The following is a 14,382-nucleotide window of genomic DNA, read 5'->3' on the forward strand; positions in this document are numbered from 1 at the left end:
CAAAAGAAAAAAAGAAAAGCCTTGAGTCGTTACTCAAAGTAGTCACCTTGAATAACAAATAAGCCGTGAGGTTTTTTGTTTTTTTTTTAAGTTAGAAGTAACAATTTATCATAAATTTGTAGAATTTTTGAAATCGGAAAATTGTTGTCCAGATCATGTTTGGTTTAATCAAATTAATCACAAAGTAAGTATAATACATCTGTCTGTCATATGATTAGTAACTTTTTCAAAAAATGTACACTAATCACACAATAAATGTATTGTACTTGTCATATGATTGATTCATGTTTGGACGACTGGACTAGAATTTCCCAATGAAACCACAACTTTCATAAAAATTTTGGATTTATTTTATAATATTTAAATAAATAAAAATAAGCCTATAAATATTGCCTCCATGAACACAGCCTAATCCCACCACTTCCTTCCTAGCTACTTCTCATAGTTTCTGGGTATTGTTTGTCTGATCAAAATTAAAACATGGAAACCCAATTTTGGTTTTCATGTCTTTCGTTGATCGTATTCGTTTATGTCCTAACCAAAGTACTTCGACGCGAAAAACTGAACTTGCCACCCGGCCCGAGGCCCTGGCCCGTGATAGGGAACCTAAATCTCATAGGCCCTCTCCCACACAGATCCATACACGAACTCGCCCAGAAATACGGGCCCTTAATTCACCTCAAATTCGGGTCCGCCTCCGTGGTGGTGGGCTCCAACGTGGAGATGGCGAAAGTCTTCCTGAAAACGATGGATGTTAACTTCGCCTCACGGCCGGTGACCGCGGCCGGGAAGTACACCGGTTATAACTATACGGACATCACGTGGGCTCCCTACGGCCCGTACTGGAGACAGGCCCGGAGAATGTGCTTGATGGAGCTTTTCAGCGCTAAGAGACTTGAATCCTACGAGTACATCCGGATCGAGGAAATGAACTCTCTGCTCAAAAATATGTTCAAATGCTGCGGTCAACCCATTTTGGTGAAGGATTATCTGTCGACAGTGACACTGAACGTGATAAGCCGCATGGTTCTGGGGAAGAGGTACCTGGACAAAGACATCGAGAACCCGGTGGTTGCGCCGCAGGAGTTCAAGAAAATGCTGGACGAGCTGTTCTTGCTGAATGGGGTGATCAACGTGGGGGATCTGATTCCCTGGATCAGTTTCCTGGATTTGCAGGGGTATGTGAAGAGGATGAAGATTGTTCACAAGAAATTTGACAAGTTTTTGGAGCATGTTCTTGATGAGCATCAGGAGAGGAGGAGGAGTATCGAGGGGTACGTGAGCAGAGATATGGTGGATGTTCTGCTGGAGCTGGCGGAGGATCCGACTTTGGAGGTGAAGCTGGAGAGGCATGGAGTCAAGGGCCATATTCTGGTACAAGAAATATCATTTTTTACTATCACTAATTACTATTATCAAAAAATAAAATAAAATTATGACATATACAATTAATCATAAATTTACAATACTTGTTAGTCAATTGTTTTCCATAATGAAGCCATAATATTAAAAGTTAAAATTATAATAATATTTGTGTATAATTAAAAATCATGATAAATATTGATTTATCATAATAAAAATTTATATCATAGCAATTTTTTTTTTTTTTTTTGGCATTAGAACACGAGTGGGTTGACTCGAGTTGGCTCGCAAATTTTATACTAATATATAATCCGAGTGTTTTGAGTACGAGTCCAGAAGGGTTAAACTTTTTCTTTTTGGAAATCGGGTTGCAATTTTAGAATTTATCTGATTCTAATTGCGTCTAAGTCGACTCAGACTTTATTTTTCTCTTAGAGTTTGATTAAGTCTTTATTTTGGTTGAGCTCATTATAAGTACTGTTTGAAGAGTTGATGAGTTCGATATTGATGACTAATTTAGTAGACGGAAAGCTCTTAAGCTTAATAAATATGATCGAATTAAATCAATTATAGAGTATGATATATTTATTATGTAATTGGTTACTATTTCTAAATTATATATCAATCTTACTATAAGTATATTGCACTTATCATATAATTGGTTTAAGCCCAATCTAACCTTATTTTGATCAGAATTTCCGTTTAATAGACCAAAGATGAATAATATGGGAATATTGCAATTTTAATCCTGTAATTCAGGAAGATTGTCATTTTTCGTCAATTTAATCCTGTAATTTTAAAAAATCGACGATTTTAGTCCTTTTTCCGGCCAATTTGGACAGAAAACTTCATGTAATTTATACATGACCCAATTTTATGATCTATAATTTAATGATTCTTTAGGACTTGCTGGCTGGTGGAACTGAAAGCTCTACAGTGACGATAATATGGGCAATCTCAGAGCTCCTAAAGCAACCTAAATATTTCAAGAAAGCAACCGAAGAGCTTGATCGTGTCATCGGACGAAACAGGTGGGTTAAAGAACAGGACATGCCTAACCTCCCTTACATACAGGCAATTATGAAAGAAACTATGAGGCTCCATCCAATCGCACCAATTCTCACGCCTAGACTCGCACGTGAAGACTGTAAGGTATTTCTTAATTTATTATTATTATTTATTTGATAGATACATAAAGTCTATTAAATACAACTTATTTATAATTGAAAAAATTATAATTTTAGTCCTATATTAGAGGTGGCTCACTATATTCTACGAGTAATTATTGGTCATTTTAATCCTATAATATATTTGTAGTCAATTTAGTCCTTCCGACATGTTTCTAGATGAACACGTGAATTTTGGAGCGGCAACTTACGTCGCATTAGGTCTAGATATCATATTTAATTTATTTATTTTAATTTGTGACTTTTATCCATACATAGGTAGCTGGATATGATATCAAAAAGGGGACTCAAGTATTTGTGAACGTATGGACGATTGGGTTGGATCCATCGATATGGGAGAACCCCACAGAGTTCAATCCCGATAGATTTATTAAAAAGCCAATCGACGTCAGAGGACATGACTTTGAACTCTTACCATTTGGGGCGGGGCGAAGAATGTGCCCTGGTTATAGTTTGGGCCTGAAAGTGATCCTGTCGAGCTTGGCTAACCTTATCCATGGGTTCAATTGGAAGTTGCCGGATCCCATGAAGCCAGAAGATTTGAACATGGAGGAAGTTTTCGGACTTTCAGTTCCGAGAAAAGTCCCTCTTGTTGCTGTGCCGGAGCCCAGACTGCCACTTGAGGTTTATAACCTTTGATATCAATAATGTGGTTCTTATTTGTGGGTTGTGTTTAATGTATCGGTGATAATAAGGATGATCATGTCTTCTCAAACACAGAATCAAAGTTGTTGAATGAGAAGAGAAGAGTGTTGATTGGTGAAGTTATGTACTAAATTCTGTATGAATCAAGTCAATCCATTACTTTAAACAAATCTTGCTATCATAATGGAAATGACAGATTTAAGGTTAAACCAATTTAATCGTAGACTTGTTTGGAGTCGATATCTTATTAAAATAAATAAATAAAAAATTCACCGTATCTATAATAAAAAAATAAAAGAATTAATTTAACATATTAACGAGAGAATATATAAGAAAACAGAAAATATTGTTAATAAGAAAAACACAGAATTTTTTAGATGTCATGTATTATTATTATATATATATATATATATGTGTGTGTCATTAGTATTTGTTTGTGTAATAATTTGGTAACCTTTTTTCTCTGTAATAACAAATTTTACTTTACCATAATAGTCTGTTTAACATTTTCAGTAGGTTCATTAACAAATTTGTTCCAGCTAGCGTAGATAAAAGTTTCCAAGAGTAACACTTTAAGAGCTCACAAACATTTTTTAAATATAATTTTGATTCATAATTTAGGTTATTCGGTATTTTATTCTTAATAATTTTCTAGGATAATATTTTGATTTTGCATCTTTTTAATTCTTACAATTTCAATTTTTTTTATTATCGGAGTTCGAGTTATATCTATGAAATACTATAAAATAGTAATTTAAAATCTATTTATTAATTCATATAATTAGGTTTATTTAAAAATGTAAAAGAAATCAAAACTGTAGAAGCTTATTGTATTTGTTTCATTTATTTATGATCGCATAAAACTTTAAACTTGTATTTTCCTATTATCCTAAGAAAAAATAATATTATAAAGTTAATTTGGTCGAAGCCAAAAATAAAAAAAATAAAAAAACTTTTAAGATGATTAATGCTTGTATATGTATATATAATAAGATAATAAATAACAATAATAATACAGTATAATGTAATAAATGTAGATATAGATAGATACGCCCCAATTTATTGCTAAGAGACTTTGTGCATATTTATAATGGTTGGCGTAACAAATATTAAGTTTACTAATTGAAACATATCTCGAAAAAGATATCACTACATATCCCAAAAGATTCGTTGCACAGAAAATGCCAAAGTTTTGGTCGGTTGAGATATATGGAAAATTAATATTAAATGGGTAGAGTTTCTGTAGATCAATTATTTATGAATTATGACTAATCATGACGAATATTTTATATTTTGGGTGAATTATATTTTATATTCTTGAACTATGTATATAATTGTATTTATTCTCTGAAGAACGAAAGGTAACAATCTCCTCCCCCTTCGACAAAATAATTTGACTGATAGGACAAAAATGTCCGTCTTACTTACTCCTTATATTTTTTATTTTATTCCTTGAAATATATTTTATTAAAAATGCTTCTCCAAAATTACTTTTAGTGATTTAAAAATTGACTCAAATTTTATTTAAAAAATAGTATTTAAAATTTATAGCATTTTATAAATTATGTAATACAAAGAATATTTACAAGCTCAATATATGCAGATATGTTTTACAAAGTAAATTATTTATATAAATATGTAAGTACATAATGCATATAATTTTATAAAAAAAAATGTTATATAACTTATAAATTTTGATTCAATTACATGTACACATAATTAAAATATATCATATCATTACTACAAAAATTATAATATTTATATGTATTTCATGAGAGGATCAAACATTTAGAAATTGATTGTAATTTAGTACGGAATAAATATAAACAAGATTTTCTTGCTCCTTCACATGTTCCATCCAAACACCAACTAGCATACATATTCACTAAAACTCTACCAATCTTCTTTTCAAGTTGAGACTGATCAATGTTGTGAGCAGTACCAGTTCAGCAGTGTAAGCTCCCTTTCAAGCATCGTGCTCTGTTTTGCTAAGTGAAGGAAGAATCGCAGTTCCTCTTATGGAAAGCGCATTGTAGCGGCGCACGCCTTTTTCTGCGTTTAAGTGAAATAATGTTTTTATTAATAAGCTCAAATGCGAGCTCTGTAAATCGTGGAGCGGCTTTTCTTGTAAATGGAGTTAGTTTGGGAAAGTTAGTCTGTTAATGACAATTAATTTCCTTCTTCTCTTAAGAAGGTAGACTGAGCTTCTACTTCGAATATTGTACTCTTAACTTTTTCTTCTTCCTGAAATTACAAGAAAGTTTCAAGATTTTGAGATCAACAATGGCGTGTGTTGTCTTTTATTCCAGTTGAATTTATGCTTCTCTACACATATCCCGTACAAGATCATGGATGCTGAAACTTTTCATTTTGCCGTTAGATCTCTTCTGACAAGCTAAGAAAAGGTTTCTGCCCACAAGATCGTCCAAGTACTTCTCAGCAGCATCCTCCAAGGTTTTTGATCACGTGGTTTTAATGAATCCCTATGCAGCCTGATGGATGTCTAGGGAAATATGCTATGAAATGTCAAAAACACCCTTAATTAAGGGTATTATAGTCATTTAAGCAGGGATCCGCATCTTTTCTATCAGACAGGTCGAAAAGACCCGACCCGGACCCGTCTGCCTTCGAAGACCCGGACAACTACAGCCGTTCGATTATGGACTATGGCTAGCAGGATAAGGCCACGTGGCCCAATCAACAGTATCCAGCTGTGCTATATAAATAGACCCATACGCCATGATTAAAGGTAACTGTTCTACGTTCTTTGAGATTGAACTTTGTGATTGCATACATTTCTCTCGGTCAACCTAACTTGAGCGTCGGAGGGTCGTTGTCGGAGACGTGCCCGACGAGCTCATTGTTCTTGTCTCATTCTCAGGGATCCCAAAATTTGGTCTTGGTGGATTAGCAATCCGTGACGAGTTCGTGTCTCGGGATCGCTGAATTCGAGCCGAATCAATTGTGGCCGTCTGTGGGAACATCTGAGAATCGTCAGCATGGAAGGTTCTTCGAGAAGAAACGCCGGAGAGGAAGACACACCTAGAAAAGGAGGATCCATGATCCACATAACAAAAGATGACTTACAAAGAATGATCGAAGAAGCAAGCCGAAAGGCTATTGTGGAGTAAAAGAGAAGGATTGCGACCCCGGTGGTCAAGGAAACAGCTAGGAGGCAGTTATTCGAAAACACAGAGCCTCATAGGGAGTCGAGGGAGCATAGTGAGCCGGAGCATCGGAGTAAAAGACCAGCCTTATCGGAAGCGGGATCCAGCAGCCATATTCGGACAAAGAGGAGAGAGTCGGTGATATCCCAAGCAGAGGTGGAGAGTGTAGAAAGGCAGATAGAAAGCCTGAATAAGCAGATCGACGAATTGAAGAAGCGAGGAGAAATAGTTTCGCACAACAAAAATTCTCCCTTCAATAATGACATTTTGGTTCAAACAGTTGAACCGAGTTTTAGGGTACCTGATTTGCAGAGGTATGACGGAATGAAGGATCCACAGGAACACGTTGCTGCGTTTGAAATAGTGATGAACTTATATGGACAACCGGGTCCCATCATGGCAAAGTTGTTTGCAACTACACTCATGGGGAAGGCACAAGAATGGTTCACAAATTTGCCCCGAGGAAGTATTGAATCATACGAACAGCTCATAAAAATTCAACTTTTATTTCGCGAGCAAGAAGAAATAGAAGAGGTCAGCGACCCACCTATTCAACATTCGTCAGAGGGAGGACGGGCCTTTGAAGAACTTCATGGGGAGATTCAACAACGAGACGTTGGAGGTTCAAGAGCTGAGAATTGATATGATCGTGAGCATTTTGATACACGGTCTGAAGAAAGGCCCCTTCACATCTGCACTCGCGCGCGACCCCCCAAGCGATGTCGAGCAACTAATGGCTCTAGCACAGAAGTACATCGATGAAGAAGAGATGAATGCCATGAAGGACGCCGAGCGGAGAGAACGCGAGCAAGCGTTTAAACGACCATATGACCATAGAGAGGTAGGGGGAAAAGCTAAAAAAGAAAAGCCCAGAGAATCGAAATACCAGCCCAAGTACCACAACTACACTCCGTTGGCCATGTCGCGAGAGAAAGCATTGATGATGGTCGAAAATGCAGATGTTTTAAAATGACCAAGGCACACCAGGTATACCCCCTCTAAGAAGTTTTCTAACAAATATTGTAGATTTCATCGCGAGAGGGGGCACAACACGGAGGAGTGTTTCCAACTTAAGGATGAGATTGAGAGGTTGGTGAGGTAGGGATATTTCCGGGATCGGGTCCCCCTAAATTGCAAGATCAGTAAGGAGGCGAGGAGGAGCAGGTCGAGAAGCTGGGATCGAAATCCTGGTCCTTCGAGAACGGATAAGGCCCCACCCAGTGGAAACAATACACCAACCAAAGGGATGATCTACACTACCGTAGGGGGCTCGAGCTCGGGTGATTCGAGTAGGACCAGGAAGAGATGTGCTAGAACCATGAGCTCGAGCAGAGGAAGAGAGTTCGTGCTAAAATTCGAAGAGGAAGAAGCCATTTCTTTTGACAGCTCGGACAAATCAGAAGAAAGCGAAGAAATGAATGATCCAATGGTCATCAAGCTGGACATAGCAAATTTCACTGTACACAAAGTGTTGGTAGACAGTGGGAGCTCTGCAGATATCATCCTCAAAAGTGTGGTTGACAAGATGGGTCTAGAGAACGCTCGTTTGGAACCAGTGAAGACTCCACTGGTCGGTTTTGGTGGGAGCGAAGTAACATCCTTGGGAATGATCGAGCTGCCGGTGTCCATGGGTGAAGAGCCGAAGAGAAAAACCCTGATGGTTAAATTTCTGGTAGTGGATACCCCATTTTCTTATAACGTTATTCTGTGTAGACCTGGGCTGAATTCATTTCGAGCAGTCATCTCCACTTATCACATGAAGATGAAGTTCCCCACAGAGTATGGGATTAGAGAGGTATCATGCGACCAGAAGGAGGCTCGAAAATGCTACAACTTATCACTGAAGGGGGAGTCCGGACAGAAGAAAAGGAAGATTAAGGAAAATGCTGAACCTCGACCCTATGAGGCTGAGCACTTGAAGCCTAGCGACGAATACAAGGTTGTGCAGCTCGTGCCCAGTGAACCAGATAGAACTACCAGAATAGGAGCGAGCATGAAAGACGGAGAGATGGCCATGATCAATTTTCTAAGGAAGAATATGGACATGTTCGCTTGGTGTCCTTCAGATTTTACGGGGATCGACCCGGAGGTCATTGTGCACCGATTGAATGTCGATCCGATGGCCCGACCTGTGCAGCAGAGGAAGAGGTCGTTTGGGAAACGACAAGAATGAAATCATCAAACAGGAGGTCGACAAATTACTCAAAGCCGGGTACGTATCTGAGATTCAATACACAAATTGACTTTCTAACGTGGTACTTGTCCCAAAATCCTCCGGGAAATGGCGCATGTGCGTTGATTTCACAAATTTGAATAAAGCCTGCCCAAAGGATCTGTACCCCTTGCCGAGGATCGACGTGATGGTAGACTCAATAGCCGGGCTCAAAATATTTTCGATGATGGATGCTTATCAAGGGTATCATCAGATTCGCATGGCTGAGGAAGATAGAGACAAGACCTCATTCATCACTGACAAAGGAATTTACTGCTATAACATGATGCCTTTTGGCCTAAAGAACGCAAGAGCAACTTACCAACGACTGGTGAACAAGATGTTTGGCAACCTGCTCAGAAAAACAATGGAAGTGTATGTCGACGACATGCTGGTCAAAAACAGGAGGTCGTAGGATCATGTCGAGGACCTAGCACAGGCATTCAGCATAATGAGGTCGTAAGGAATGAAGCTGAATCCGGATAAATGTGCCTTCGAATAGGGGGGGAAAAATTTTTGGGGTATATGGTTAGCGAACGAGGAATTGAAGCTAACCCCGAGAAGATTCAGGCTACCATAAACTTGCGGTCGCCTTCCACGATCAAGGACGTGCAAAAGCTGACAGGAAAGATCGCTTCTTTGAGCAGATTCATCTCGCGATCGACAGACAGGAGCCTCCCCTTATTCAAGGTCCTATGAAAGTCCAAGAACTTCGAATGGAGTGAGGAATGCGAGAAAGCGTTACAAGAATTGAAAGAATATCTGACAAAACCCCCTTTACCCGCAAATCCGAAGGAAGGAGAAACGCTATTTTTGTACTTGGGCGTATCAGAGAATGCGGTCAGCTCGGTGTTGGCGAGAGAAGAAGGAAGCAATCAAAATCTGATATATTATGTTAGCAAGATGCTTCAAGGTGTTGAGTCCAGATATTTAGAGATGGAAAAACTAGCACTTGCTTTAGTCGTCACGGCTCGAAAATTGCGATCTTACTTTGAGTCGCATAAAGTGGTGGTATTGACGAATCATCCCCTCAAACACGTGATGTCGCGACCTGAGGCTTCTGGCAGGCTGATCAACTGGGCCGTGGAATTGGGGTAATATGATGTCGATTATCAACCCAGGACCACGCAGAAAGCACAGCTGCTGGCAGACTTTGTGATGGAGCTGTCCATCGATCCCAAATCACCTCTAGCTGCTGAAGAATAGGGCTCGAAGTGGATGCTACATGTGGATGGTTCCTCAAATGCCAACAATGGAGGAGCGGGCATATTGATTCAAGGGCCCAAGGGAGTAGAGATCGAGGTGGCAGCTCACCTATCTTTCCTGTGACTAACAATGAAGCAGAATATGAAGCACTCATCTTGGGATTAGAACACGGATATGAAGCCAAAGCCAGAGATCTGGAAGTTTTCACAGATTCCTAGTTAATTGCATTGCAAATTGAAGGAACTTACGAAACAAGGGAAAGGACAATGACATCTTACAAAGAGATCGACAAACAATTAATGAGCAAATTTGACAAATGTTCAATTTTGCAGGTGCCAAGAATAGAAAATGACAAGGCAGATGCATTATCCAAATTCGGGGTTGCGATGGCTGGGATCAAAGATCGCAAAATAACGACGTTGGTGCGAGAACGATCAACCCTCGCGAGCAGAACAGAGGTGCAAGTAGTCTCTGAAGCCGAGTCGTGGAAGGATGAAATCATCAAGTACTTAGAGAATGGCATCTTTCCCACCGACCCCGTTGTTGCAAAAAGAGTGAAGTTTCGAGCTACACGATTCACTATGCTATCAGGACAGTTATACAAGCAACCAGTTGATGGGCCTCTCTTGAAATGTCTGGACGAAGAAAGAGCTCTGTACGTGATGCGTGAGATCCACAAAGGAAGCTGCGGTAACCACTTGGGTGCGAGATCGCTGGCTTAGAAGATCATACGACAGGGATATTTCTGGCCCACGTTGGTCAAGGATTCTAAAGAACTAGTGAGAAAGTGCGAAAGCTGCCAAAGATATGCATCCCTGATACACTAACCAGCGACCCCGATGGAGCCGATCAGAGTAGCTTGTCCGTTCGACCAATGGGGAATAGATATTGTAGGTCCTTTCCCCCCTGCTCAAGCTCAAAAGAAATTCATCATTGTGGCAGTGGAATACTTCTCCAAGTGGGTCGAAGCGGAGGCCATGGCCAAGATATCCGGAAAAGAAGTCATTAACTTCATTTGGAAGAACATCATCTGCAGGTTCAGACTACTCAAAATTTTAATTTCTGATAATGGCACCTAATTTCAGGGAAGGAAGATTACAGAATGTTGCAAGGAACTCAAGATCACGCAACATTTCACAGCGGTCGCGAACCCGCAAGCCAATGGGCAGACGGAGGTAACTAACAGAACGATCTTGCAGCACTTGAAAACGCGGCTTGAAAATAAAGGGTCGTGGGTTGACGAACTTTCGGGAGTTCTATGGGTTTACCGCACAACTCCGCGAACTGCTACTGGCGAGACCCCATTCTGCTTGGTGTACGGAACAGAAGCAATCATCCCAACAGAAATTAGTGAGGAGTCCCAAAGGGTCGCATTGTATGACCCCAAAACTAACCAGGGTCTGCGGAGTTTCGACCTCACGGTGATTGAAGAGAAGAGGGATGCTGCATACGCATGAATCCTTCACCACAGGGGGTTAATGATGAAAAGCCACGATCGAAGAGTTCGACCGCGGCAGCTACAGGTGAGAGATCTCGTGTTGAAAAAAGTGGAAGCCTCCAAACACGTGGGTAAGCTGGAACCACCACGGGAGGGGCCGTACAAGGTAATCGAGATCAGGAAAAAAGGTATGTATAGGCTGCAAGATATGCAGGGACGAAATTTGCCGCGGCCATGGAATATACAAAATTTGAAAAAATTTTACGCATAAGTAAATGAGTTCGCGAGTATAAGGAGCCTGTGAAAGGCCATCAACTACGGAAATCGCACTCAAGGAGCCTATGAAAGGCCACCAAGTATCTGGAGATCGAATATAAGGAGTCTGTGAAAGGCCATCAACAGCGGAGATCGCACTCAAAGAGCCTGTGAAAGGCCACCAAGTATCTGGAGATCGAATATAAGGAGTCTGTGAAAGGCCATCAACAGCGGAGATCGCACTCAAAGAGCCTGTGAAAGGCCACCAAGTATCTGGAGATCGAATATAAGGAGCCTGTGAAAGGCCATCAACTCCGAAGATCGCATATAAGGTGGCTGTGAAAGGCCATCAACTGTGAAGATCGCATTCAAGTAGCTTGTGAAAGGCCTCCAAATGTTCAGAAATTCATATCCAAGGTTAGGAAGGTCGCATCTTTTGTATTAGAAGAAGTGATTGGTGCATATGTTAATGCCTGAAGGAACTGAATGACTTGTACAAACTGTAATTTCTTTCGGCGAAATTTGAAAAAGGCCAGATTTTTCTCTTTTATGATTGTATTAGTTCGAAAATTGTACATAATTCCATGCTTATTGTTATTTATCGAATCTCTGCAAAACGCAATGCGCCAACTGAAAAAGAGGCGTCCAACAACCAGTGCGATATGAAAAAGATGCACTGATCGCGCTAACTGAAAAAGAAGCGTCCGATATAAACTGTGATCTGAAAAAGATGCAATTCTGCAATGCGATCTGAAAAAGATGCACTGCACACGCCAATTGAAAAAGAGGCGTCCAACCACCAGTGCGATCAGAAAAAGATGCACTGATCGAGCCAACTGAAAAAGAGGCATCCAGTAAGTAGTGTTAATTGAAAAAGAAGAGCATTCAATACGTATTTCGACCCGAAAGACGCAGTATATGATATGAAGGAGAACATCCGACATAAGATAAGAAATGGAAGAAATATGTCTGCCAAAAGATATTCATTGATAAAGTTTTATCTACAGGGTAACATAAAAAAACTATGCCCCTTAGCGTCAGCCTTCAAATTTACAGTTCAAGTGTATCATCAAAAGTGTTGTTAGGAAGAATTGTTCGAACAAATCAGATATCCTAATCAAAATGAAATCAGTCATCGGCTTCTATTTCCTCCCTAAAAGCTGCGAACTCATCATCCTCGAGATCGGGTTCATCGGGATAGGGTTGAAGATCGCCATCGAGCGTGATATCCAACTGACCGCGATTGAAAGACTCTTGAAGCCACCAAGTTTTCGATTTTAGCCTCACATGTTTTGTAGCCTTTGGTGAAAGAGTCAGCAGACTTGATCTCAACAGCGGTTTTGAAGGTATCCGTCTTCAAGAAGTCGCGAACAACAGGTATACGGGAGTTCGCTAAAATTTGACGATGCTCTTCCAGGGAGATTCAACCAGCCTGGCCTTCCTCAAATCCTTTCTTTTGGCCTTCTACCAGACCTCCCTGCATCGAATCCTTCCTTCCTCCCTTCTGCTAGTGTGACCTCCTTGGCCTTCTCCGCTTCCGCAAGTTGGTTTTTCAGCTTTTGGAGCTCCTCGGCCAGAGTCTGTATTTCTTCGACGTGAGTCGCTCCATTCTATCCTCTCTACCAATTCGGAGGAAAGCTCTTTCACTTTTTTGTCGGCGACCATGTGATTCCAGCGATAGCTCATGCATTTCGTCGATAAGCTTCACAAGAAAGTGCCCACCTACGCCAACGACCAGAATAAAGAATAGACTTAGTATAAAAGTGAATTCACTTAACTGAGAATACAACAAGTTACGTGCATCAGAGCATGAGCTGCGAATTGTTCACCACCAACAACCCTTGATCACGAGGAAGGATTCCAGCATCATAAATGTCCCAAGAGTCTTCCCCAAGCTGTGAGAAGAGGATAGAGCTCGAAGGAGAAATGTTCCATCTTGGAACGATCCTATTCCCCTCCAATTTGGGGAGCTGAGCTCGTTCTCCCCTCTGTTCAACTCGCATCTCTTCCTAGCAAGCAGAAAGTCACTCTAACCGTTGGAACTGATCTCGCTCATCTTGCTGCTCAGCTTTTTCCGCAGCTTCCCAAGCCATCCTGCTCATAATTTCAGCCCACCTGTTGTGACCAGCAGGCACATTCGAAGGAGAAAATTTGGAAGATCCAGAAGGCTCTACTAGTCCTTTTTCCTTTGCCTTCTCGTCATGCTTGTGCGAACCCCGCTTTCGTTTCTTTGATTTCTCCCCACAATTGCGGTCACGCTTCTCCCTAGGCTCGTCACCCTGCTCTTACTCAGATCGTCCAGATTTAGCTCCAGATCGGATGAATTGTATCCATGTAGGGGAAGAGGAAGGGTCTCTTCGCTATCGACCTGGATAGGATGGTTGGATGAGGGGCTCGCAGGCACAGGGACTGGAACCGCAGGCGGGGTCGAAGAAGGGTCAGCAAGCGAAGCGACCTGCTTTCCATTGGCCTTCACTTTGTTTTCGGCCGCTTTCAGCCTCAGAGCAAAACAAGAACTCATGACTGTACTATCTGCAAAACCAAAGGGACTACTGAGCAAATTCGAACAAAAATTCAGAGAAATATACCATCAGAAAAAGAGATCACCTAAAGACTCTTCAATGTGGAGGGGCGCTGGAGATAGCCGAGCCAGTCGCAAAACTTTCTCAGTGAGAAGCTTCTTGGGATCATATTTATAAGAAGTTAAGCTATTTATTTGATCGCCCTCCAGCCCTCCTCCACTTGTTTTTAGGACAGATTTGTATTTACTCCATTCCAGTTTAAAAGGCCAAGTTACACCGGATGGAGGTCGAACAAACATGAACCTATCACGCCAGGCCCCTACGTTCGACTTTAAAGTATCCAAATACCTACAGTCTGGTTTGGCAGAGAGATAGAAAAAGCCTTTAT

General features: G+C 40.7%; 3 protein-coding genes across 3 annotated transcripts; all 3 read left to right on the top strand.

Moving 5' to 3' along the window:
- The first annotated feature begins 399 nt into the window (after positions 1-399).
- On the top strand, positions 400-3,364 carry LOC105157292 (trimethyltridecatetraene synthase). Its single transcript, XM_011073667.2, has 3 exons — positions 400-1,374; positions 2,266-2,514; positions 2,808-3,364. The coding sequence occupies exons 1-3, from the start codon at positions 481-483 to the stop codon at positions 3,186-3,188; spliced, it is 1,524 nt and encodes a 507-aa protein (XP_011071969.1). The 5' UTR covers positions 400-480; the 3' UTR covers positions 3,189-3,364.
- A 4,315-nt stretch (positions 3,365-7,679) lies between these two features.
- On the top strand, positions 7,680-8,534 carry LOC148788614 (uncharacterized). The gene has a single exon (XM_088878056.1). It carries the CDS (start codon positions 7,680-7,682, stop codon positions 8,532-8,534), a length of 855 nt encoding a protein of 284 aa, XP_088734182.1.
- Positions 8,535-10,618: 2,084 nt separating this feature from the next.
- Positions 10,619-11,236, top strand: LOC148788615 (uncharacterized). The gene is made up of 2 exons (XM_088878057.1): positions 10,619-10,780; positions 10,865-11,236. The coding sequence occupies exons 1-2, from the start codon at positions 10,619-10,621 to the stop codon at positions 11,234-11,236; spliced, it is 534 nt and encodes a 177-aa protein (XP_088734183.1).
- Positions 11,237-14,382: the final 3,146 nt, after the last annotated feature.

This window comes from Sesamum indicum, linkage group LG3, assembly GCF_026168435.1.
Source record: "Sesamum indicum cultivar Baizhima isolate 11 linkage group LG3, ASM2616843v1, whole genome shotgun sequence".
Lineage (NCBI taxonomy): Eukaryota > Viridiplantae > Streptophyta > Magnoliopsida > Lamiales > Pedaliaceae > Sesamum > Sesamum indicum.

Bases quoted from the DNA above. Each gene is read 5' to 3' on its own strand.
- LOC148788614 (XM_088878056.1), top strand. From the start codon at position 7,680: ATGAGCTCGAGCAGAGGAAGAGAGTTCGTGCTAAAATTCGAAGAGGAA.
- LOC148788615 (XM_088878057.1), top strand. From the start codon at position 10,619: ATGGAGCCGATCAGAGTAGCTTGTCCGTTCGACCAATGGGGAATAGAT. The intron at 10,781-10,864 runs GTCATTAACTTC...ACCTAATTTCAG, and splicing joins CCAAGATATCCGGAAAAGAA to GGAAGGAAGATTACAGAATG.
- LOC105157292 (XM_011073667.2), top strand. From the start codon at position 481: ATGGAAACCCAATTTTGGTTTTCATGTCTTTCGTTGATCGTATTCGTT. The intron at 1,375-2,265 runs GTACAAGAAATA...ATGATTCTTTAG, and splicing joins GAGTCAAGGGCCATATTCTG to GACTTGCTGGCTGGTGGAAC. The intron at 2,515-2,807 runs GTATTTCTTAAT...ATCCATACATAG, and splicing joins TCGCACGTGAAGACTGTAAG to GTAGCTGGATATGATATCAA.